The 26,395-nt window shown below is 47.0% G+C and overlaps 1 protein-coding gene across 4 annotated transcripts in view; it reads right to left on the bottom strand.

The window, feature by feature from the left end:
* The window catches only part of DCLK1 (doublecortin like kinase 1), a 398,808-nt gene that overhangs the window by 334,401 nt on the left and 38,012 nt on the right, over window positions 1–26,395 (bottom strand). For all 4 annotated transcript variants that reach the window (XM_063429156.1, XM_063429163.1, XM_063429171.1 and 1 more), the window contains exon 3: window positions 25,244–25,590. In XM_063429156.1, coding sequence (XP_063285226.1) covers window positions 25,244–25,590 — 347 coding nt within the window. The remainder of the gene's footprint in view (window positions 1–25,243; window positions 25,591–26,395) is intronic.

Below are 26,395 nucleotides of genomic sequence, written 5' to 3'. Positions count from 1 at the left end.
GACTAATAGGTAACGTCTTACCGGGCCTTAGAATGGCCAGACTTAACGTACCAGAGAATAGTCAGGAATAGCCGAGGTCGGGGACACAGAAAGAGACACAACAATGAGGGAAAGTCAAAAGTCAAGGATACCAGAATACAGGGAAGTCAAACGAAGCCAAAGTCAATAACCAGAAACAAACTATCAGGAATGCACTCTCAGACAACCACTAAGGGAAACCACGACAGGGCAATGACCTGAAGAAATAGATGAGTTTAAGTACCCCTCTTGTGGATCCGATTGGCCGTAACTGGCCTTTGACCCCAGAACATGCGTGTGCGTCCTTTGCGTGACGTCATGCACATGTCGACGTCATCCATGCCGTGGGCGGACGTGGGGCTACTAATTTGTGTAGATCCGCAGCGACCGGTGTTCATCAACATGCTGCAGAGGTCAGACATATTGACGAATGGCCACTAAACGGCACTACCGCACTTGTTGGCAAGGCAATCACTATCTATGTCGCAAGGTGAGGATGAATATGTTACAATAAGGATGTTTCATGGAGGTCTCTTGCCCTGATTGTATGTCAAGCCTGCTCTCACCTAATTTTTAATACTATATGGAACTCTATGTTAATGACCTAATCTAACTTAAGACAATTTGGCCCTCCTGTTGCCTGGGGGGTGGTTTTTTTTTTCCCTTTCTTTCAGGGAACCTCACCTTCTCCCTTCTATTTTTTTTTTTTTACATTCTTTATTTAGTTTTCTCACAGTTATAAGATATGGAAGCATTGGCTATGCAAGTTATAAACATAGAGGTTTAAGTGTGCCCTTTTTTCAAAGGTTTGTGTGGCTATAGCTGCGATACAATCATTGTGTAACAATACAACATTAACAACTTATTGATACTTGTTGATTACAAGTTAACTTGAGAACATAGAACGTTATGCATAGCAGTGTCTTGGGACATGTGCTTGAGCTGTCCGAGTGTGCCATCCAAAACGTCAGAGTCAGTGGCGTATGTGGGCTGCTTGTTGGCTAGAGAAAAGACACTATATTGCAAATAGGGTGGTTGTCGGGGCCTAATGCCCTTGATATCGATGTCGGCCGCAGTCTTGTTGCTTCAATAACCTTTGACTCTGGGCAGGGAGTTCTATGCGTCACTGTGTTATATTGTGGCGTTTCGTCAGGGCGTGCCACAAGTCTGCAAGTGGTTGGGTTTGCTAGCGCAGGGAGCTATGCCAGGTTGACGTGGGTGTCTTAAGGGGCCCATTGCGTGCCTATCGTGACTTATGTTAAGCTTGACACTACAGGTTTCTATATTCGTTTTCTTAGTCATCTTTTGTAGTAGTTGATCGTATTCCCAGGCGGGCATGTTGAGCAGGGGCTGTCACATAAAGTCCCCAAGTCACTCGCTTGAGTGTGCTGAGCCCTGGGTATGTGTGACGGTCGAGATCGTCTGCTCAGGCATGGGTTTTTCCGTTTCTCGGTTATGTGGCTATGCGTGTGTTTGTTCTATCATTCGTCTGCGTCCTGTTATCGGTTAACTGTGGGTGTCTGTGTTTGCTGTCACGGGTGATATGGTACGTTGTGGGGTAGCTGTTTTTGTTTGAGTAGGTTGATGGTTCTGGTGTTGGCAACACTCGTTGGATGGTATATTTGCCAGTTGTTTTGTGCATTGGTAACATGTATAGGACAGAAACAGGGGAGAGGGAGAAGAAAAGAGGAATAAAAAAAAAAAGGGAAAAAAAAGAAAGAAGGGGGCGTGGGGGGAGGAAGGGTAGTAGCGTGAGCAGACCTATGATGCAGGACCCTGCGTGCATCTATGGAAGCTCCATGGGGGTGCCCCTTCTCCTCCCCTCATTCCTTCTTGGACCCGTCTGTGTGGGTACCATGTCAAAGCACATTTATCCGAGCATCCCTGCAGGGACTCTGTCATCATTTCCATGTCGTGTATGTCCTCTACCCTCTCTACCCATTGTCGGAAAGTGGGAGCTTCCGTGCTCTTCCAGTGTGTGGGGATTAGTGTTTTTGCCGCTGTCAGGGCCGGTGCAAGGATTTTTGCCGCCCTAGGCAAAAAAAATGTTGCCGCCCCCCCATATGTCCTGCCCACCATGTGACATCACAATGCCCCGCCCATATGCTCTGCCATATGGGCCAACGCCAGTCTTCACAAAGTGTCTTTTATCTGAAAAGACAGTGTGTTTACATTAAAAAGCCTACAGGCACAGGCTATAGACACCAGAACCACTACATTATGCTGTAGTGCTTCTGGTGACTATAGTATCCATTTAATGTGAGGTAAATTAGAGATTAGTGCCACTAATAATATATTGGATTGCCTACTTACCACCAGATGAGGACAAGAGGCTGATGATGGGCTCAGTCTGGCTCCACAGGTCTGGTGTAGAAGAGGCTCTCTGGAGACTGTTTTTAACAGTGCTCACAACAATTAACGAACAGGAAGCAGCTCCATTTTTTAGGGCCCCTTACACAGCTCAAGGTCTGGGCCCCCAGGGGGCATACGCCTACAATGCCCACCCATAAATCCACCTACATGGCCCATCCATGAGTTGGGGATTTTTTATGTGTGCAATTTGTGTAAGTGATGTAGTGTGTTTATATGGGATGTAGTGTGTGTTTGCGTGTAAGGAATGCATTGTATGTTTCTGTTTGTGTGTGTGTGTGTGTGTGTAAGTGGTGCAAGGTTTGTTTCTGTGTATGTAATTGAATGCAGTGTGTGTCTGTAAGGGGTGCATTAATTATGTAAGAGAACGTAAGGGATGTATTGTGTGTGAGTAGGAATGCATTGTATGTTTCTGTGTGTGTGTCACTTAGTGCTCTCCCTTGGCCCCCTGTCCCTCTGCAGTCCCCCCTTGGTGGTCTTCTCACTCCCCTCCCCCCCCCTTAGTGGTCCTCCCTCTTCCAAACCTCCTAGTAGACCTTTCCCTACTCCCACCACCCCCTTAGTGGTAATCTCCACCCCCCCCCCCCCCTTAGTGGTCCTTACCCTCTTTCCCTCTCCTTAGTAGTCCTCCCTCCTTACCCCCCTTAGTGGTCCTCCCTCTCCCAAACACCTAGTGGACCTCCCCTCCTCCTCCCTCGGTGGTCCTTACCTTCCCACCCCCATTCCCCCTGTGTTCCTTCACCCCCCTCCCCCAGTCATCCTGACTCACACCTCCCCTAGTGGTCCTTACCCTCCCCTCCCCTAGTGGTCCTTACTTGCCCCTCCCCTCCCTTAGTGGTCCTTGCTCCCCCCTCCCCTCCCGGTCCTTACCTCCCCCTCATGGCCCTTACCCCCCCCCCCAGTGGTCCTTACCCCCCGGTCCTTACCCACCCCCAGTGGTCCTTACCCCCCCCTGGTCCTTACCCACTCCAGTGGTCATTATCCCCCCTCTCCCTCCCTCCCCTAGTGGTCCTTACCCACCCCCAGAGGTCCTTAACCCCCCCCAGTGGTCCGTTATCCCCCCCTCCCTCCCTCCCCTAGTGGTCCATTATCCCCCCTCCCTCCCTCCCCTAGTGGTCCGTTATTCCCCCCCCCTTCCCCTAGTGGTCCATTATCCCCCCCCTAGTGGTCCGTTATTCCCCCCCCCTCCCCTAGTGGTCCGTTATTCCCCCCTCCCCTAGTGGTCCGTTATTCCCCCCTCCCCTAGTGGTCCGTTATTCCCCCTCCCCTCCCCCCCTCCCCTAGTGGTCCGTTATTCCCCCCCTCCCCTAGTGGTCCGTTATCCCCCCACCCCCCTCCCCTCCCCTCCCATAGTGGTCCTTACCCTCCCCTCCTGCCCATGTAGCGTGGCCGGGCGGCGCGGAACCCGGGACAGGAACCTCTGTTTCCTGTACCCGGCCGCCGGCGGACTGACAGGAAGTGCTCACTCAGTGAGCGCTTCCCTTCAGTCCGCCGGCGGCCGGGTACAGGAAACAAAGGTTCCTGTCCCGGGTTCCGCGCCGCCCGGCCACTCTACATGGAGAGACCGGCAGGAGGAGGGAGCGCTCTGCGCTTCCCTCCTGCCGGTCACTGAAACCCGGCCTGCCCTCCATGCAGCAGTGCTGCGCCGCCTGGGGCTTGTTAAAGCGCTCAGGCGGCGCAGCATGAGGAGGCACAGCGGGGACAGGGATCCGGAGCCCCCTGATAAGTTGCCCCCCTGGCCGCTGTAAGTAAGTGTATGGTAAGGCCTCTTTTGTATGCCGTTATCGGTGTATGTGTGTGGTTTCAGAGCATGGTTAGGGGCTGAAGTGGAATGTTGGATGCCGTGATGTCACGGATTTGTTGGTTTATCATGCGCCAGTACGGCGCTATCCGGGGACATGTCCACCAGATGTGTAACCCTGTGCCTACATCCGCCCCGCATCTCCAACATTCGCCTGGTATTGATTCATGTACATGTCTGAGGACGTCTGGCATCCTGTACCAGTATGTTAGGATTTTGTAGTTGCTCTCTTGGTATTTCGTACAGATGGATCCTTTATGTGTCAGTGTGAAAATTTTGGTCCATTCCTGTTCCTTCAGGTTAACACCCGTTTCCCTTTCCCATCTTGCTGTGAAACCCAGCGGGGTATTGTTAGTTTCCGCCTGTAGGACCGAGTATAGGGCTGAAATTCCATGTGCGAGTTGCTGTCTTGAGTTGCATTGTTGTTCTAGAAACCCTAGGGGTCTGCAGAGGTGGTCCTTGCCTGACAGTTTGGTATAATATGTTTTGATCATGTGATAATGAAATACGTCCAGTGTGGTGGGTCTGCGGTCTGGCATCAGGTCTGTCAGTGATTTGAGTGCGTTGACTGTGCTCCATTGGCGCAAGTGCACCCAGTCGGAGGCCTGGAAGTTTGCAAGCGTGGCCGGGTGTAGACTCTCTGCGATTCTCGGGTTGTGCGTTATGGGAGTTAGTGGGCTTGGGGACGTGGTGAGCTTTTTGGTGAACCGTATTCCATACCATATCCTGAGGGTCGCGTCGATCATGGGGTTGTCAGTCCGTGCTTCCTTGAGCGTAGCGTCCCCTATCCAGAGCACGGCGGGTATGCTACCCCGGGCTTGGAGTTTTTCCATGTGTACCCAATGCTTGGAGGTTGGCTCAGTGTGCCAGTCAACCAGGCGTAATAGGTGGGTTACGTGGTAGTACGCGAGTATGGATGGTAAGCCAGCTCCTCCCTCAATCTTTGGCCTCTCCAGTATTGACCTGCGGATCCGGGCCGGTCGATTGTTCCAGACAAAAAAGCTTGCGGGATGGTAGTGGGTATTGTCTGGAAGAGATACAGCAGCCTCGGTAAGATGTTCATCTTGACCGCATTAATGCGGCCAAACCAGGTGATGTAGCTGGGTGTCCACCATCTCAGATCTCCCTGTGTAGCCTTAAGGAGGGGTGCAAAGTTAATTTGGTACATTTGTGCTAGGTCTGCTGGGAGCCATACCCCCAGGTATCGGAGTTTAGTAGCGCACAATCTGAACGGGAAGTGTGCACGGAGGTGAGATGCTGTGTCTGCCTGTCAGGGTACCTGAAGCCTCTACCTCCGAAAGAGGTAGAGACTTAGTAGTTTACTCCTCCTGCAGGTCGGCTTCCTCCATCCCTCGCGGCTCTCCTAGACACTCTCACGCCGGCCGCGAGGGATCCGTCTCATTTTATGACGTCACGCACGCTGCCCGACGTCATGACGTCAGTCCGGACCGATCTGTCACTCAAGTGACTGGAAGCCACTCAGGACTCGTCGGAGGCGGGTATACTCACTGTAACCAGGGTATTTAAACCTGTTTCTCCCATTCACTCATTGCCCTGTCGTGGTTCTAGCCTGTCTAGTCACACAGTGCTCTGGCGATTTCAGTTATTCCTTTGGTTCCGACCCGGCTAGTTTGACTTACTCTGTTTCCCTCTGGTATCCTTGACCCGGCTTGTTCCTCGCTCACCTGTCCTCTCGTTCCCTCGACCTCGGCTTGTTTCTGACCATTCTCTTTACTCTCCGTACGTTAGTCCGGCCATTCTAAGGTCCGGTATACGTACCCTGTCCTGTTTGTACTTTGCGTGTTGGATCCCTGTCCCGATCCTGACATTACGACAGGGCCAATGGATCCTGCAGGTACAAACAGTCAGGTTAGTCCCTCTGATTCCAGGTTTGACGCCATGGAACACAGAATGGACCAGATGGCACTAGCACTACAGGCGCTATTATCTCGTGCCAATAACCCACCTGAGGAGATCCGTACTACTTCCATCTCTCCTGTAAGTTCTGGTCTAGAGGTAGCCACTGTAGGTGCCTCTTCCCTTATTACCCCACCTGTACGTTATGGTGGTTCACCGGAGAAGTGTCGTGGTTTTTTGAACCAGATTAGTATCCACTTCGAACTACAACCTCGCTCCTATCCCACAGATAGGGCGAAAGTTGGATTTATTATCACCCTACTCATTGAGAAAGCTCTGAGATGGCCAACCCACTATGGGAGAATGATAACCCATTGGTATATAATTATAATGCCTTTGTAGCTGCATTTAGAAGAACTTTTGACCCTCCTGGTAGGAAGGTTAATGCAGCCAGATTACTGTTGCGCCTGAGACAGGAGAACCGAACACTTGTGGATTATGCACTAGAGTTCAGGTCTCTGGCGGCAGAAGTCAAGTGGAATGAGCAGGCTTATATAGATGTATTTTTGAACCGGCTATCAGATATTATCCTTGATGAGGTTGCTACTAGGGAGCTTCCTGAGAATTTAGAGGACTTAATTTCGTTCATTTCTCGTATTGATGAGCGTTTAAGAGAGAGACAGAATACTAGAGAGAGGAACTTCAGACCTGCCTTTAAATTAGCCCCTACATTTCAAAGTCCTGATTCCAATACCTCCCTGTATCCTGAACCTATGCAGATAGGCAATACTCGCCTCTCTGAAGAGGAGAGGCAGTACAGGAGAAGGGAGCGTTTATGTATGTATTGTGGAGCCAGAGGTCATTTTACCAAATCGTATCTGACAGAGGGACCCGATTTGTTTCCCGTTTTTGGAGATCCTTTTGTTCTCAACTAGGTATTAAATTAAATTTCTCTTCTGCCTATCATCCCCAGTCTAACGGAGCTGCTGAACGTACTAACCAAAAGATTGAGCAATATCTACGTTGTTTTGTTTCCGAACACCAGGACGATTGGGTCGGTTTGATTCCTTGGGCGGAGTTTGCGCACAACAATCTCGTTTGTGACTCTACTCATTCAAGCCCCTTCTTCATGAACTATGGCTTTCATCCATCTATTCTTCCCTCGGTTTCTCCTTCCCAAGGTGTACCGTCGGTTGATGTACATGTTGCCAATTTGAGGAAGTTGTGGGATCAGACTCGACAAATTCTTCTACACAATTCTATGCTGGTTAAGAAACACGCCGATAAACGTAGAAGGGCGGCTCCGATTTTCGTTCCAGGCGATAGAGTATGGTTAAGCACTAGGAATATTCGGCTTAAAGTTCCTTCCATGAAATTCGCTCCTCGATATATTGGCCCTTACAGGATCTTGACTCGAATTAACCCAGTGGCGTATCGTCTAGCTCTCCCAGCTGCCTTACGCATCCCTAATTCCTTTCACGTTTCATTGTTGAAACCCCTAGTTTGTAACAGATTCTCCTCCACGATCGCCCCTCCTCGCTCTGTTCAGGTGGAGGGTCAGGAGGAGTATGAGGTTAACTCCATCATTGATTCTCGTATCTCTCGGGGGAGAGTACAATATTTGGTCGACTGGAAGGGATATGGTCCTGAGGAGAGAAGTTGGGTACCACAAGAGGATGTTCATGCTCCTCGCCTTCGCAGGGCGTTTCACTCACGCTTTCCGTCTCGTCCCGGTTCCTTCCGCCCGGTGGGCGTATCTGAGAGGGGGGGTACTGTCAGGGTACCTGAAGCCTCTACCTCCGAAAGAGGTAGAGACTTAGTAGTTTACTCCTCCTGCAGGTCGGCTTCCTCCATCCCTCGCGGCTCTCCTAGACACTCTCACGCCGGCCGCGAGGGATCCGTCTCATTTTATGACGTCACGCACGCTGCCCGACGTCATGACGTCAGTCCGGACCGATCTGTCACTCAAGTGACTGGAAGCCACTCAGGACTCGTCGGAGGCGGGTATACTCACTGTAACCAGGGTATTTAAACCTGTTTCTCCCATTCACTCATTGCCCTGTCGTGGTTCTAGCCTGTCTAGTCACACAGTGCTCTGGCGATTTCAGTTATTCCTTTGGTTCCGACCCGGCTAGTTTGACTTACTCTGTTTCCCTCTGGTATCCTTGACCCGGCTTGTTCCTCGCTCACCTGTCCTCTCGTTCCCTCGACCTCGGCTTGTTTCTGACCATTCTCTTTACTCTCCGTACGTTAGTCCGGCCATTCTAAGGTCCGGTATATGTACCCTGTCCTGTTTGTACTTTGCGTGTTGGATCCCTGTCCCGATCCTGACACTGCCTTTGGGGAGATTGGCATGGCTTCGGATTTGTCCAAATTGAGCTTTAGATTCGATACTGCCCCGTATTGGTTGAATGCTTCTAGTAGATTAGGGAGTGAGATTCTGCGTTGTTCCAGGAAGAAGAGCATGTCATCGGCATACGCTGAAACCCGGTGCTCGCTCATGCCGTTGCGGGACCCCGTTATTCCCCCAGCCCATCTGACCGCCTCCAGGAAGGGCTCTAGAGAGAGGGCAAACAGGAGGGGGGACAGGGGGCAGCCCTGACGGGTGCCATTGTGGATGGTGAAAGACTCCGTTAGAGCGCCATTGATGAGTATTCGTGCCGTTGGTGTTGTGTATAGTGCAGCTACGCACGCATGGATATTTTGGCCGTAGCCATGTGCCGCAGTGTCTCCGACATGTACGTCCAATCTACCCGGTCAAAAGCCTTTTCGCCATCGGTGGACAGGAGTACCGTTTCCGTTTTTCTTTTTGTGGCTGAGTGGATGACATTCAGGGCACGGATGGTATTGTCCCTTGCTTCCCGTCCGGGTACAAACCCGACCTGGTCTGGGTGTATCAGGTCCGGCATTGTTGGAGATAGGCTGAGTACAATGGCCTTGGCGAAGAGCTTTAGGTCGGCATTGAGCAGAGAGATCGGACGGTAGCTGGAGCAGGCGGAGGGGTCCTTACCTTCTTTTGGTAGTATTGTAACCACTGCGCGTAAGGTATCTGTCTCGAAGTGCTCGCCGTGGCATATGGCGTTAAGCCCTGATAGGAGCTTCGGTAGCAATATGTCCCGGAATTTGTGCAAGTAGGTTAGTGGTAGTCCGTCTGGTCCAGGGGCTCGGTGTGATTTGGAAAGTTTTAGTGCGGTGGCCAGCTCTTCTATCGTCAAGGGGTGTTCCATCTCCGCTGCTACCTCCGGGGCTAGCTTGCGTGAGACGTGTCGTTCCAAGTATTCTGTGATGCGTCCCGCGGGGTTCTGTGATGCCGTATTTTGTCTGGATTGCGTTTGGTTATTCCATGATGCCTTCGGGGAGCCTGGTGGTGTCTCGGTTCTTGGTGTGAATCTTGTGGATGTGCTGACTCCGGCGTTTGTCTCTGAGCATTTTAGCCAGTAGTCTCCCACTCTTGTTAGAGTGTTCGTAAAAGTATCTGGACGATTTTCTCATGTTGTACAACAGCCCCTGGGAGAGTATATTGCGGAGCTCGCGTTGCTTTGCAGTAAGCTGCAGGCAAGTACCGTCATCCAGTGTGCTTTTGTGGTCTTGTTCAAGGTCAGCTATTTGTTTCGTTAGGGTGGTTATTCGATGTGTTCTGTCCCGTTTGCATTGGGTGCTCTCGCTAATGAAATGGCCACGGATGACGCATTTATGCACTTCCCATATGGTCAGCGGGGACACGTCCGGCGTTTCGTTGGTTTCAAAGTACCGGGACAGAGTTTGTTCTGTCTGGGTGGTGAGTGCTAGATCATCTAGAAGGCCTTCGTTCAGTTTCCATTGTCGTTCCTTTGGTTTAAACAACGGGGAGGCGGTGGCTATTGTAACAGGTGCATGGTCCGAGTCTATCGTAGATCCTATGTCGGCTCTTTGGAGCAGCGACAGGAATTCTTGTGCCATGAAGATATAGTCTATTCAACTGTAATGTGAATGGACAGCCGAGTAGTGTGTGTAGTCTCGGGCTTCTGGGTGTACCGTCCTCCAGCAATCGACCAGCCCCAGCTTACCCAGGGACCTCAGAGTGGAGCGCATGCAATGCGCGGGGATTGTGCTCGATCCCCTGGAGGTGTCTAGATGGGGGTCAAGTGGGACGTTAAAGTCCCCTGCAACCAGTAGTAGGCCCTCCTGGAAGGTTTCTAACTTGGACAGTGTTTTGGATAGGAAGGTGTGTTGCTTTTTGTTTGGGCAATATATGCATGCAAATGTGTAAGTGTGGTCTGCAATAGTGCCTTTGAGAAATAGATACCTCCCTCCTGGATCTGATAGTGTCGCTGTGCATTGGAACGGAGTCGTGTGAGCGAACAGTATCACCACCCCCGCTCATTTTGCCTCTGGATGGTTTGCATAATACCCTAGAGGGTACCGGTTGTTTTCCAATCTGGGTGCGTCGTTGGTTTTAAAATGCGTCTCCTGCAGGAACGCTACGGATGCCCTGCATGACCATAGCCACCTGAGCAGGTGTGCTCTCTTTTCGGGCACATTCAGTCCGTGAACATTATTGGACCAGTAGATTAGGCTTGCCGGTTTAAGGCTCATCTTAATTCTTGGTGAGGGGAGGAGGAGGGTGCGAGTTGGTCAGGGAGGGAGGGCTGGTTAGAGGTAGTAAGCTCAGTGGAGGAGAAGAGGAGAGAGAGAAGAAGAAAAAAAAAAAAAACACAACACAAAACAGCAACCCCTTCTGGGGTGAGTGTAACGTCTACCCGGTACCGGGTGTGAGTGTTCAGAGAGAGTAGGGACCAGCCCCTCTCTGTGAACTCCGGTAGTACTTACAGTTTGGGTATGTTACAGTGGGGTTCGTGGTATAAACCAGCGAGTGTGGGTCCATCCCTGTGGTGATAGGAAGTCGTCTCTGTCCTCCTCTGGCTCCCAACCCGTGTTTGAGGCTGTCGGTTATTTAGTGTCGTGGTGGAGTGCGGGGAGAGAGAGTGTGTTCAATGGTTGGTCCGGGGTCTTGTGATTATGTGTTGGTTATGTGTTACTTCATCATGGTCTTATGTCGCTTGGGCCTGCCGTATGCCTCCCGCCTTTCCCCTCCGTACATACATGTCCTGTCTAAGGCAAGGCCAGGGGCTTGTATGGTGAGCTGGGGTCTGCGTGCCGTGTCTCAGGGTGGTCTGCATGTGTACATATGTGTGTGTGTAGTGATGCGTAGCTAACAACTATATACATTATGTACATTTGAATCAGTCCCCCTTCCCGCACCTGCATCCTGCCCATGTACCACCCCCCACTCCACCCGTCCCGGTGCTGGAGATGAAACCGTGGACCCTGGCCTTGGGAGCCTTGCTGTCAGCAGTATTGGGTCTCGTTGTAGTGGCCTGGACTCACAATGACCGGGCTCAGACCACCCGGCCCCCATGGCGGCCCAAGCGCCCCACCTCGTGACCCTGCCCTCAGATGTGCAGGCCTCTAGACCTCCCCCTATACTTGTATCACTGGCTGGTTCGGTACTGGTCCATGGTTACATAGTCCTGGCTAGAACCCCTGTACCCCTCCCAACTAGGGGTGCCCGAGAGGACATACCCCATCCACAGTTACTATTGAGGCCAGGGCGTGTTTGGTGTTCCCTCAGCCCTACCTTATTCTTCCGGGCCTGAGGGGCCTCCTTTATTTGGCCTTTTTTGGGGTTGAAAAACGAAGATTTTAGAAGAAAGAAAACATCGAATGGTAAGTTGTTTTTTTCAATTTTTTTGACAGGTTTTTTGTTAAAGGTTTTAGGGTGAGGGGGGTAGGTAGGGGGATAAAAATGTTTTTTTGGGGGGAGGGGGTAACTAGGGTCCCCCCATTTGTATTTAGGGCCCCCACCGGCCGCGCAGGGGTGGGGGCCGGGGGGGGCAGTAGGTCCGCACCATTGTGATTTATGGCCCCCACCCACCGTGCAGGGGTGGGGGCCGGGGGGAGGACAGTAGGTCCCCCCTCATTATTTTTATGGCCCCCACCCACCACGCAGGGGTGGGGGCGGGGGTGGAGGACAGTAGGTCCCCCCCTCATTATTTTTATGGTCCCCACCCAACGCTCACGGGTGGGGGTAGGGGGGAGGACAGTAGGTCCCCCCCATTGGCATTTATGGCCCCCACCCACCGCGCAGGGGTGGGGGCCAGGGGGGAGGACAGTAGGTCTTATTGTTTTTTTGATGACAAATAGGGGGCGGATCGAACATCGCATGTGTTCGCCCGCGGTGGCGAATGCGAACATGCTTTGTTCGCCGGGAACTATTCGCTGGCGAATAGTTCGGGACATCACTAGTTCTCAACTAGGGTTCATATTTATGTCCAGCATAATATGTCTTATGCACTATACTTTATACTAACAATTTACCTACCACTGTTAGAACCTTCTGTACAGCTATAATGTTGCCAACTAACACATGTCTTTTAAGATTTCTGTAATTTTGTCTAAAATTTTAAAAATTACTTTGCAATAAACCTTCTTACATGATAAAAAAAAAGGTTAATATAAGTTATAAGTATTTTCAATGTTTATTCAGTGGTGGAATAGAGCGAATGTTTCTGTTAAATGTATATAATATATATGCCCCACAGGTTTATTTTCTTCTGTTAGAGATCATATTAAATATGGCCTATGCTTGTGTACAAATTATTTCCTCTACATATAAATAGGGACCTTCCGATTTGAAATATGGGAATATTTTAGTTGAGCAGACAAAATTAACTTGAACTTCTTTTTAAATAATGTAATATATTTGGCTTAATTTTCAGCTTATTTCTCTTTTAAAACATTCGATGTCATACACGTATTGTAAAAGAGCGCAGAAAGGGGTTTGGCTATAATGTTAACGTATCCTGTGATGTCTTGTGAAATCAGTGTCAGATTGCTCTCGGTTACTGTTACTGTTAAGTTTTCATGAATCCTCATAAAATATTTTATTTTGCCCTAGAACACAATCGTTTTTGTGGGGTGAGTAAATGGTTTATATAAACCTTTGCGGGACTAAGTGAGTAGGTTTGCCAAGACTCAACGTACACATATTGACATGAGCTTTTTTCCTGTAATCTACTCATAATAATGTAACATTATGACACATTTTAGTGATATTTGGATAAATTGAACATTCACAGATGAGTTCCCCTGGATCAATCAGAGTTCAATACAAAGCTGACATGATGCCTTCACCCTTGCTGGTTTTATGGAATCAATGTTAGTTTGCACAAGTAAAGAACCGGACGAGAGACGACTTAGCAGCTAACGTTTATTGCAGAATAACTTGATATTATTACGCACATTCCTCTAATAATGTGTGAATTGCTCAAGGTTATCTCGTGCAAGTGAAGGAGACTGCATAAGCATTGCAATAAGCTGTAAGAGTCATTGTGCTTGGAATGTTCTTTAACTTATGGTAAGTGCAGGGACAATGGCAAAAACCGAGACGTGTCAAGAGATTCGATGCCAAGCATTTATATAAAGAGCTTCCCCGGAAAAGTGTTTATTGTGGTGAATATGCACTAACTGGATATCTTCTCGTGGAGAATATTTAATAATACATGCATTTTCCATGGGTGTACAGGAAATTACTGGGCAAAGAGTATTACGTCAGGAACAATATTAGAAAATGAGCTCAGACTCCAGGAGCATGACCTCACCCTGTGTGAAAAATTTTTAATGACGTGTCGAATACCTCTTGGGATCATTGCCCATTCAACTCTGAAATATGCGATTCCTCTAAGCACAGCCAAGTACAAAGTTTTAATTGTAAATCTATTTCAATGTAAGTAAACGTTTTTGTGCTTACTCACTAACAAGCACATTTAATCGATTCACCTTTACAAATAAAAACTCAAATAAATAGCTAGCACTATATTTATTATTAATATAACGTGATACTACATTCAATGTCTTTTTTGTCCAGAGGTAACATTAGAGAAGAAATTAGTTTAGTTTGGGGGTTTATTTTGCTGGCTAACGAATCCATGTTACAGGTTAAATGGTTCCACATGTCACGGCCAAGTGATGTAATGGCCCATTTTAGAATAGAGCAATCAGAGACAAAGCAGACCAGTGCTTTGCTGTTTAAAAAGTTGACGTAATTTCCACTTTAACAACTTCATTATAAGGGTTATTCATATCTCTGTTGAGCGGTTGCTCTCCACATAGCGAGCTGGCAACTTTTGGCTTGCAAGGTAAAAACCTCCACATAATACATGCTCGTAGTATGGCATTGTGATCGACCTGAAATTCTGCATTCTCCTGGAATACATCCCAGTGGGCAAGTCCAGGCCAGATTTAATGCTTTCCTAAGGGAATTTTCAACATGATGGATGTCCTCATGCTAACCACTATACAGCCACAGTCACACCTCCCTGCATGTGATTTGCACAGACTTCCTAAACACTTCCTGTAAAGAGAGATCTAATGTTTAAACTTCCTTTATTGCGAATTCTGTTTAATTTAGAATTTCTTATCCCCTGCTCTGTTAATGGCTTTCTCGACCTTGCAGAAGCCTTCTGTTACGGAGCAGGAAATACATTTTAAAAAACTCAAGTTAACATCTGATTGAAAATATAAAAACACATTTTTCATGGAGGCTTTGTGAGTCACAGCCAGTGGAGGTGTGACTTTGCATGAACAAAAGTGATTTAACTTCTAAATGGCCAAAAAATTTAAGTCCTTTGCTTTGTAGATGTAACTATCCCGCTGGCTGCGTTATTAGCCAGCACAGAACGAGAGTGTTAATATTAAATCTGACAAAAGATAACCAATGGTGGCAAGCCCCGCACTTCCCGATCCCCAACACCTCCGAGCCGTCCAAGTCCTCTTCTCAGTGGGCCCTCTGGGATAATGGTTAGTCCAACCAAAGTGTTTTTTTTTTTTTTTTTTTAATATTGTTTTTGGTTGGAATAACCCTTTACTATTTAGGCAAGAAAAGATTCATTCATATTTGCCAATATTTAAGAAATATATTAAACATCTGTAACATAAAAATAATGAAGAATATACATTTCGCAATAAATGTATTTATAATGTATTATTTTTAGAATGGTAATACATCAAGTAAGCCATTTCAGATTGAATTAAAGGAAACAGATAAACAAACTCTGTTTATATACACAATACACAAGCCAATAAATATATACAATGCTTCCAGGACTGCTAGCTATATCAAAATGTAGATGCTCAAAAAGATAATATGTCAGAAAAAAAATAGAGGCATAAATCTCATGCTGATCCTTCTGCCAAGAGCAAGCAAGCAGATACTAAAAACACAAAATGTACTCTATAATCTTTTAATTGACATAAAATCAGCAAAGGATTTTTGTTTGAATCTAGAAAGCCCCCAAAATGTTAATCATCAAATGCAACAGAGTTTACACTTCAAAGTTCCATCAACAGAATTTTGGAACCGTGGACTATAGTTATATTGAATACAGCCATCTGGATGAATCTTTTTTGCTATTTATGAAGATAACTTAAACAAAGTGTTTAAAAAAAAAAAAAAATCAGTTAACCCTTTAAAACTGAAATGCCCAGGAAATACTTGAAAAAAAAGAGAAATTTTAATGTATCCTTCCTTTTAAAATGTTTTATAAATAATAAATAAATCTGACCATGAGAAATTGATATGATATCATATGTATGTTTATAAAATTTTCAAGGTTGGATTTGGGGAAAATAAAGACAAAAGACACGATCTATATTTTATAATGTACAGTCTTAAAGAATGCATTTAACAATGGCATAATATTTCCAGGCCTCCCTACCGACCCGATTTTGGAGGAACAGTCTGACATTTTGGGTCCTGCTCATCCATCCTGAATTAGTTCCCTGCTGTACCACTTTGGGGAACTGTCCACAACAAACACAGGGCAAGTGCATCATTAGACGTGTATGTGCTATGCTCAGGGCAGTAAGACCCTGCAGAGAGCACTGAAACGGTGCTATCTGCTGTTCTCAGTAGGCAGGACTTAGATGATAGTCAGGTAGCTTGGTGTGCATTCACCCCAGGCTGACATGACAATAATTCTGGTGGACCCACCCGCTTTCTGGGCAGGTCAACCCAATTTGAGGCAGAGCCAGTGACTTAATCACATCACAGGACTGTACCCTATCCCATCCCACCAACGTCCGCTTCTTAAGACACTGAAATGCAAGATCCATTGAGACACTTTATACAAACTATGAAGGTTAGTAGTGAATATACCACCATATACTACTAAGGCATTTTGGAATGCATCCTCGATCTTCTGCGTAATGTCAGGTAGTCCAAATTTCAGACCTACGTCTCATGGTATCACTTGCCTCCTCTAACACACGCAGGGTCCTTCTTGTTGGACAAAGCAATAAATTGAATTCTGATAAAATCCAGGCCTTTTAAATGCACCATTGCTGTGCACCTGCTCAACAATGTATGGACATACAAGCTGACAAGTCCCCAAAAAAGGCGACATCCTGCGCATCTTGGAACTCGGACACTAGACATTTAGTGTCATTAGCAGTATGTTTATTTATGCCTGTCCGCCATGTTCTGCAGACTGGTGTTTTGCTCTCTGATAGTGCAAACATTTAAAACAAAGCAAACTAGCAAAGCAATCTATAATGGACATATAATATCTAAATAATAATCTGTGTCATTACACATAATAGTTGTGGAGCCTTGTCTCATGCAAGACATATGCGAGTTATCAGAGAAATTGTAATCACATTATAAAAGACTAAAGTTTGATTATGCTTACTTTGATCCTTTTATTGTTCATGATAATTAGTTAATCTCGTTATAATGGAGGCTAAACTAAATAACCAAGACAGTCACTCTATGAATGAACAATAGGCTCAACTTCAATGTGCCCACTGTTCGGCTGTGCAGTACGCAGTAAGGCCAGCGAAATGTCCTTATCTGGTTATTCTCTCTGTTTTATGCATGTTAAGAGTATCAACAAATCAAAGACAAGGCAATCCCAGAAAATGTAAGCTGAATGTAGAAAGCAATTCATATAGACCAGTGATGGCGAACCTTTTTGAGCCCGAGTGCCCAAACCGCAATACATGCCAACTTTTTTTTCCTTAAAGTGCCAACACGGCAATTGCGTGTGTGTGGAGGGGGGGTGCGTGTGTGTGGGGGGGGGTGTGTTGTATGTGAGGGGTGCTGTGTGTGTGTATGAGGGGTGCTGTGTGTGTGTATGAGGGGTGCTGTGTGTGTGTATGAGGGGTGCTGTGTAAGTGTATGAGGGGTGCTGTGTAAGTGTATGAGGGGTGCTGTGTAAGTGTATGAGGGGTGCTGTGTAAGTGTATGAGGGGTGCTGTGTAAGTGTATGAGGGGTGCTGTGTAAGTGTATGAGGGGTGCTGTGTAAGTGTATGAGGGGTGCTGTGTAAGTGTATGAGGGGTGCTGTGTAAGTGTATGAGGGGTGCTGTGTAAGTGTATGAGGGGTGCTGTGTAAGTGTATGAGGGGTGCTGTGTAAGTGTGTGGGGGGTGCTGTGTAAGTGTGTGGGGGGTGCTGTGTAAGTGTGTGGGGGGTGCTGTGTAAGTGTGTGGGGGTGCTGTGTAAGTGTGTGGGGGGTGCTGTGTAAGTGTGTGGGGGGTGCTGTGTAAGTGTGTGGGGGGTGCTGTGTAAGTGTGTGGGGGGTGCTGTGTGTGTGGGGGGGTTGCTGTGTGTGTGGGGGGGTTGCTGTGTGTGTGTTTGGGGGGGTGCTGTGTGTGTGTTTGGGGGGGTGCTGTGTGTGTGTTTGGGGGGGTGCTGTGTGTGTGTTTGGGGGGGTGCTGTGTGTGTGTTTGGGGGGGTGCTGTGTGTGTGTTTGGGGGGGTGCTGTGTGTGTGTTTGGGGGGGTGCTGTGTGTGTGTTTGGGGGGGTGCTGTGTGTGTGTTTGGGGGGGTGCTGTGTGTGTGTTTGGGGGGTGCTGTGTGTGTGTTTGGGGGGGTGCTGTGTGTGTGTGTGTGAGGGGGTGCTGTGTGTGTGTGTGAGGGGGGAGCTGTGTGTGAGGGGGGTGCTGTGTGTGTGTGTGAGAGGGGTGCTGTGCGTGGGGTAGGGGTGCTGTATGTGTGTATAAGAGGGGTGCTGTGCTGTGTGGGGGGTAGGGGTACTGCTGGGGGGTAGGGGTACTGTGTGGGGGTAGGGATACTGCTGGCGGGGTATGGGTACTGCTGTGGGGGGTAGGGATACTGTGTGTGGGGGGTAGGGGTGCTGTGGGGGGGGTTGGGGTACTGCTGGGAAGTAGGGGTACTGCTGAGGGGTAGGGGTACTGTGTGGGGGGGTAGGGGTACTGCGTGGGGGGGTAGGGGTACTGCGTGGGGGGTAGGGGTACTGCGTGGGGGATAGGGGTACTGCGTGGGGGATAGGGGTACTGCGTGGGGGATAGGGGTACTGCGTGGGGGATAGGGGTACTGCGTGGGGGATAGGGGTACTGCGTGGGGGATAGGGGTACTGCGTGGGGGATAGGGGTACTGCGTGGGGGGATAGGGGTACTGCGTGGGGGGATAGGGGTACTGCTGAGGGGTAGGGGTACTGCGTGGGGGATAGGGGTACAGCGTGGGGGGTATAGGGGTACTGTGTGTGGGTAGGGGTACTGTGTGTGTGGGTAGGGGTACTGTGTGTGTGGGTAGGGGTACTGTGTGTGGGGGTAGGGGTGCTGCTGGGGTGGTAGGGGTACTTCTGGGGGGGTAGGGTGCTGCGGAGATAGGGGTGGTGCTGTGGGGGGTAAGGGTACTTCTGGGGGGGTAGGGTGCTGCTGGGGGGGGTGGGGTGGTGCTGTGGGGGGTAGGGGTGGTGCTGGGGAGATAGGGGTGGTGCTGTGGGGGGTAAGGGTACTTCTGGGGGGTAGGGTGCTGCTGGGGGGGTGCTGTGGGGGTAGGGGTAGTGCTGGGGAGATAGGGGTGGTGCTGTGGGGGTAAGGGTACTTCTGGGGGGGTAGGGTGCTGCTGGGGGGGGGGGGGTGGGGTGGTGCTGTGGGGGGTAGGGGTGGTGCTGGGGAGATAGGGGGGTGCTGTGGGGGGTAAGGGTACTTCTGGGGGGTAGGGTGCTGCTGGGGGGGGGTGCTGTGGGGGTAGGGGTAGTGCTGGGGAGATAGGGGTGGTGCTGTGGGGGTAAGGGTACTTCTGGGGGGGTAGGGTGCTGCTGGGGGGGGGTGGGGTGGTGCTGTGGGGGGTAGGGGTGGTGCTGGGGAGATAGGGGTGGTGCTGTGGGGGGTAAGGGTACTTCTGGGGGGTAGGGTGCTGCTGGGGGGGGTGCTGTGGGGGTAGGGGTAGTGCTGGGGAGATAGGGGTGGTGCTGTGGGGGTAAGGGTACTTCTGGGGGGGGTAGGGTGCTGCTGATGGTGGTAGGGGTACTGCTGATGGTGGTAGGGGTACTGCTGAGGGGGGGCAGGGGTACTGCTGAGGGGGGGTAGGGGTACTGCTGAGGGGGGGTAGGGGGGTACTGCTGGGATGGTAGGGGTACTGCTGGGATGGTAGCGGTACTGCTGGGGGGGTAGGGGTACTGCTGGGGGGGGTAGGGGTACTGCTGGGGGGGGTAGGGGTACTGCTGGGGGGGTAGGGGTGGTGCTGGGGGGTAAGGGTACTTCTGGGGCGGCGGGGTGGTGCTGTGGGGGCTAAGGGTACTTCTGGGGGGTGCTGTGGGGGCTAGGGGTGGTGCTGGGGAGATAGGGGTGGTGCTGGGGGGGGTAAGGGTACTTCTGGGGGGGTGGGGTGGTGCTGTGGGGGGTAAGGGTACTTCTGGGGGGGTGCTGTGGGGGCTAGGGGTGGTGCTGGGGAGATAGGGGTGGTGCTGGGGGGGGTAAGGGTACTTCTGGGGGGGTGGGGTGGTGCTGTGGGGGGTAAGGGTACTTCTGGGGGGGTGCTGTGGGGGCTAAGGGTACTTCTGGGGGGTGCTGTGGGGGCTAGGGGTGGTGCTGGGGAGATAGGGGTGGTGCTGGGGGGGTAAGGGTACTTCTGGGGGGGTGGGGTGGTGCTGTGGGGGGTAAGGGTACTTCTGGGGGGGTGCTGTGGGGGCTAGGGGTGGTGCTGGGGAGATAGGGGTGGTGCTGGGGGGGGTAAGGGTACTTCTGGGGGGGTGGGGTGGTGCTGTGGGGTGTAAGGGTACTTCTGGGGGGGTAGGGGTGCTGTGTGTCAGTATCCCCCCCTCCCTCCCTCCCTCCCTCCTTCCTTCCTTCCTTCTTACCTGTAATGAAGTGGGGGGGGGGGACAGCCATCCCTGGTGGTCCGGTGGCGGTACCGTCATCCCTGGTGGTCCGGTGGTGGCAGGCAGTGCTTCCGGTTCGGGAGGCAGGGGAGGGATCTGTGATGCTGATCCCCTGTCCTCCCGCGCGATGCTGTGTGGAGCGTTGCCATGGTAACGCTCGGCAACGCTCCACACAGCATCGCGCGGGAGGACAGGGGATCAGCATCACAGATCCCTCCCCCTGCCTCCCGAACCGGAAGCAGAGTAGGCGCCTGCCGTTTCGGGCAGGCAGGTGCCTACTCTGCAGTGATGGCGGACCTGTGGCCGCGTGCCCACAGAGAGGGCCCGGCGTGCCACCTGTGGCACGCGTGCCATAGGTTCGCCATCACTGATATAGACTCATTTAGAACTGAACTACATTCCCCATAATGCTAATATGCCTTTTGACTGGCCAAGCATCATGGGAAATGTAGTTTATAAACATAAGTGGCATTGCGGTTAATAAAAGCAAAAAAACATGCAGTGTTCCAATAGCATAACATAATAACATACTTTCTCAGTAGGGTGGTTTGATTTAAAAAATGGTTGAAACACACCATTAATGAACGGTTGCAAGTCTAACTCATCTTTAAAGTACAATGAAACAAGCATTTGGAACGTGTTCCATAAATAAATACTTAAAACCTCATCAACAATATAGTGCATGATCATTTGGAAAAAAAGCAAATTTTTATTGGGAAACTTAATGAAGGGCTTCAGCATACGCCAAGGACTAAGAACTGAAACAAATGAAAATCGCTGCCAGTTTAGTATTTTATAGCTAAATCTAATGAATACTTTTAAAATTGAGATATGAAACAAAACTGAAAGCTAGATTGGGAAAATAGCACTTTCCCTGATTTTCATAGCAATTTGCAATCTATAATTCTTGATAAATAATAATAGAACATTTTGGATGGCATTGACTAATACATAATAACTTGTCAAAAGCATTTGCATTCAAGTGCCTGAGTAATTTAAAGGGTTGCTCTAAACACCACAAGGCCAATCCTAGGTGGACGCACTCTGCCCTGGCGCTGGGGAGCTCAGGCAGAAAGGGGGTGCCGACAGAGGTGACTCTCTAATTAGGCGAGTTAAGTGGCCTACTAAGGCCTAGTGCTGACTGGGGCCTCGTTGCCACCTAGCTTTCCTTAGGGCTGCCTGACCATGAGGGGGCCTTGCAGCTTGCTCTGTATGCTGCTTTGTGCGGGGCCCCTCCACACAGTCTGCCCGAAGTATAAGGGGAGCCCATCACCTCCTGTCTGCAGCTCCACGCTCTGCAATCAAAGCGTTGCCATGGGTTACCAGGGCAACTCTCTAACACTTCAATTGGCAGAGTTTGTGAGACCTCAGTCACATAGTCCGCAGCTCTGCACCTGATGAAGCTACAGATGGGATGGGAAGCGAATTCCAAGGCAAATTCAAATTTAAAGTCAAAACAGCTGAATTGGAAAAACAATTATAAGTCAGCTATGCTTCCAGTTTGGCTACTCGGGCTTTAAATTTGAAATTCATTTTGAATTGACTTTGAATTTTCACTTTGGTAAATATCTATGTAAATAAAAAATACAAAATGTGCTGGCACTCAGTAACGTGAGGTGCAGGTATCCGAGGTTAACCCCAAAAAAACAACCTCCTAATCACAATCAAAAATAAATATGAATACCGCACTCAATAATCATTCAATTAATTAGTGGTTTTAATAATTGATATAATTTTAGATATACTTATAAAGATATGTGAAGTATTTTATTGTGGTAACAAACATTTCATCCTATATACACATGCTATTTACAACTATATACACAGAATCCTCCTTTGTATAGGGTAAAGTTCAAAATATATGCATATACAATGGTGATGATCCACAGAATCTCAGAAAGGGAAAAAATAGAAAAAATAAGAAAAATTGAATAAGTGGAAAAAATGGAAAAACAGAAAAAAACAAACAAAAAAAGGGAAAAAAGAATAATAATAATAATCAAAAATGATAGTATAGTCCTGATATATTGCAGTCCAATGTATAGTGCACTGTATAAATAACCGTCTCTGGGTGGATCTCACCAAATGTAGTAGTTTCTCCTGGTCTGTACAGAAGGAAGATGCTCTTCCTAGGAACCTTCTCATCCCTTTCAGCATTACCCACCAGATAACCACTACAAACTACAGCATCTTCCTTCTGTACAGACCAGGAGAAACTACTAAATTTGGTGAGATCCACCCAGAGACAGTTATTTATATAGTGCACTATACCTTGGACTGCAATATATCAGGACTATACTATCATTTTTGATTATTATTATTTTTATTTTTTTCCCTTTTTTTGTTTGTTTTTTTCTGTTTTTCCATTTTTTCACTTATTCAATTTTTCTTATTTTTTCTATTTTTCTATTTTTTCCCTTTCTGAGATTCTGTGGATCATCACCATTGTATATGCATATATTTTGAACTTTACCCTACACAAAGGAGGATTCTGTGTATATAGTTGTAAATAGCATGTGTATATAGGATGAAATGTTTGTTACCACAATGAAATACTTTACATATCTTTATAAGCATATCTAAAATTATATCAATTATTAAAAGCACTAATTAATTGCATGATTATTGAGTGCGGTATTCATATTTATTTTTGAATATCTATGTAAATGTCCAAACTGGCAAAAAACAACAAAAAAAACAACATTCTATTCCAGGATTCTAGAACTAATAAAGGAATGCCTAGTCTGGTAGGATAATATCTATCATGCTTCCACAGAGAGGTGGGTACCAGTTTAATCCCCCAGAATACAGCGCAGGAAAATAAGGTCAATTTATATCAGTAAGCTATACATAAATCTAAGAACTAAAAAAAATCTTAAGGGTGTCAACAGTCCTACCTCTCTCCGAGGTGTCAGAACAAAACTGGATTCAAATTGGAGGGGAGCAACAAGCATTGCTGTCTCTACATTCATTCCATTAATGACTACTCTTTATGTGGAACAGTGAAGAAAAAATTGATCTTTATATTTCATTTACTTCACAGAATTTCTAAAAACATCTCATTGCTTTTGTTATCAGCTATCTACAATTAAAATTGAGTTATCTTTACTATACCAAAACAACAAATATATATATATATATATATATATATATATATATATATATATATATATATATATATGTACTGGGCATAAAAAATAGTCTTTATTTAACAAAATATTAGAGGTTCTCGTTAACATTTTTCATAATGGTTGAGCAGTTGTTATGATATTTTAAAATAGTCACCCCTCTCATTCAACTATTCATGCTGTAGGTGTATGTATAATTTCAGGGGTCCTCAAAAGGTAGATCCCCAGATGTTGTAAAACTACAACTCACATGATGCTTTCCAATGCCTTTAGAGTGACAACAAAGCATCATAGAAGCTGTAGTTTAAAAACATATGGATATCTACCTTTTGGGTTCCCCTGTACCAATAATATATGCATCCCCTTAAAACCTTAAGAGAATAATGCACATCTGTTGACATGGTACCTTTATATATATATATTTTTTTAATATGGACACCCACAACACTGGTTCAGTGGTGTATTTTGTATTTGTGCTGCCCTAGGCACGACTAAATTCGGGCACCCCCAAAATCTAAATTTGCCCCCCCAATTCGTGTCAAGGCCATTTTTTTGACTGACAGACACATGCCCTCATTGATACATACACTGATATACACTCACTGACAGATACACAGTCATTGGCACACACATACAGTCATTGACACACACTGTTTAACCAACACACACTTTAACTGACAAAAACACACTGACACACCCACTCACTGACAGGCACACACTCTCAGATACACATAAAATGACACACACACACTGACACACACTGACACACACTCACAGGCACACCCATTCTCACTCACAGACACACAATGACACCTACACTCACTCACTCACTCACAGTAAGGTGGACAGCCCCAGAACACGAGGCAAACAAGGAATTTGTCTGGAGTGCCGTCCTAGGCAAATGCCTTGTTTGCCTTGTGGTAAATACATCCCTGCACAGGTTACTGGGCAGTAAAGCCCACAATGGGCTAGATGTCATAAGTCATGTTCTGAAAGGCAGTTGAGAAAATAAGGGGGGTTGTGAACTCCCCCTTTCTCTATTTCCTTATCATCCTTGTCAGTGTTAACACGCACCAGGCCGAGATACTAAAACAGGAACTAACGCTCTCTGGTTGGTGGGCAATCAATGTAAAGACTCTGCGTGGCTCACAGAGATTCTACATTTTTTGAAAGCCATAACTTAGCAACTGACATGTCTGCAGGGTCCCTCGAAGTGCGAGGCCTTGAGCCACTCCCAAAAATAGAGAAGAAGGCTCTGCCATTTTATAAGAAAGGCCTTCTGAATTATTTAAATTTCACTGTTGATTTGCAAGTGATTTCTGATTTGAGTTGTCCTGTTACTAACTATGACTTCAATTTAATATTGTTAGATATGTTTTTCAAACGATTTGATATTTTTTGAATAAACTTTTTAAATGATTTTTAAAAAGTATTAAACGATCAAAAAAAATACTTCATATCTACAAAATATATCAATATATCAACAAATATAAAGATATCAAGCTATAACAACATTAAAATGTTTTTATAATTGTAAAGTATTTTAAAAGTTTATCCAAAACTATATATATGATTAGAATTTCATTAAAAATTCTACAAATAAAGATATTGAAGAAAAATATTTAAATTGGTACATTTCTCTTCAGGTTTCTGCAAACAGTATTAAAATGTAAACAATAAATGAGAAGGATGAGGTCAGGTACATACTGGGAAGCACTAGAGACAAGTAATGTAGTTCAAAGTCTTTTGTTAAAAATACTACATGTAATAAACAACGAGAAAGGGCAACAAATAGTCAGTTGTAGGCATTATTTAATAAAGTCAATTTAAAAGATTAATAAAAGTAAAAAAAAAAATTATAATAATAAATCAGGTGAGCAAAATACAATGGTTTAATAACATACCTGTTTCCCATCCAGTGTATACAGTCGCTTCACCACTCCAGAATCAAGCTTAATGGCGTCAGTTATATCAGTAAGAACCTGATCGAAGGAGTGGGCTGTCTTCTTGTTTAGGAGTATGCGGACAGCCTTACGGGGCTTGACTCCACTCCTGATGATGGTGACAAGCTTTGGCCTAATGAAATCCTTGCCATCTCTACCCTCAGAGGTGCCAGGTTTGGGAGAGGCGAGTGGTTGCACTGAGCGAGGAGGAGGGGTTGTCTTCACGTTCACACCCCAGTTAGGATTAACATTCTTAGTGTATTCCAGTTTTTTAAAAGGCTCTATAGATCCACATACATAACTTTCACCTGAAACAATAAAACATTAATGTGTTAATTTATTAGTACATTGCTTTACATCACTGGGGTAAAATAGAAATAAGGATACAGAATGGGTTGGATATTGTAAACATAGCAAAAATATTTGATATGTAACACTTGATATGGCGTACCAAATAGTGAGGCAGATTTAGCCAATTAAAATGAACTTGAAGATTGTACAATAACAAACCTTCCAACATTTTCTAAATGTACAATGAAGGACACTTTAATTTTAGGGGTGTGAGTGGGAGTGTAGTCAGGGGACGAACTGTTCTATACTAAGAATATATGCAAACTAAAATGGAATTTAGAAGAAAAAAATGTTCCTTATTTACACAGTCTGATTTCTAAATAAATATATTGTAGTTTAAATACACATTACTGTAAGTATTATTGTGGTGGAGCTCTGTTATACACTTAGACATGCCAACATTCTAAAAAGAGGGACAGTAGGATAGAAAAGCGAAATGAGAGATTATGGGATTTAGGACGTTTTGGTACTGTCTCTCCTAATTAGGGACATTTGGGCGGTCTGCAAGAAATACTATAGAAATGTGCTTTCTGTGTTATTAAAGAGTAGAAGAAATCCACATTCCTTTCAAATGACATTCCAGGGTGCTAAAACCGAACCAGAGGCCGGCAAAACTTCAACATACAAGTAAATAGACAGAAATGATCCATACACTCAAGGTTGGATAACTGGCAGATTTAATGAAAATCACAGTATCACATCAACCCTTTGACCAACAAATGAGGTCTTTATCAAGCCTGATAAAGACCTTATTAGGAGATC

The sequence above is a fragment of the Pelobates fuscus genome, chromosome 1 (genome assembly GCF_036172605.1).
Source record: "Pelobates fuscus isolate aPelFus1 chromosome 1, aPelFus1.pri, whole genome shotgun sequence".
In the NCBI taxonomy this organism is placed as follows: domain Eukaryota; kingdom Metazoa; phylum Chordata; class Amphibia; order Anura; family Pelobatidae; genus Pelobates; species Pelobates fuscus.
Note: the sequence above shows the minus strand (reverse complement) of the source record. Positions and strands in the feature narration are given on the sequence as shown.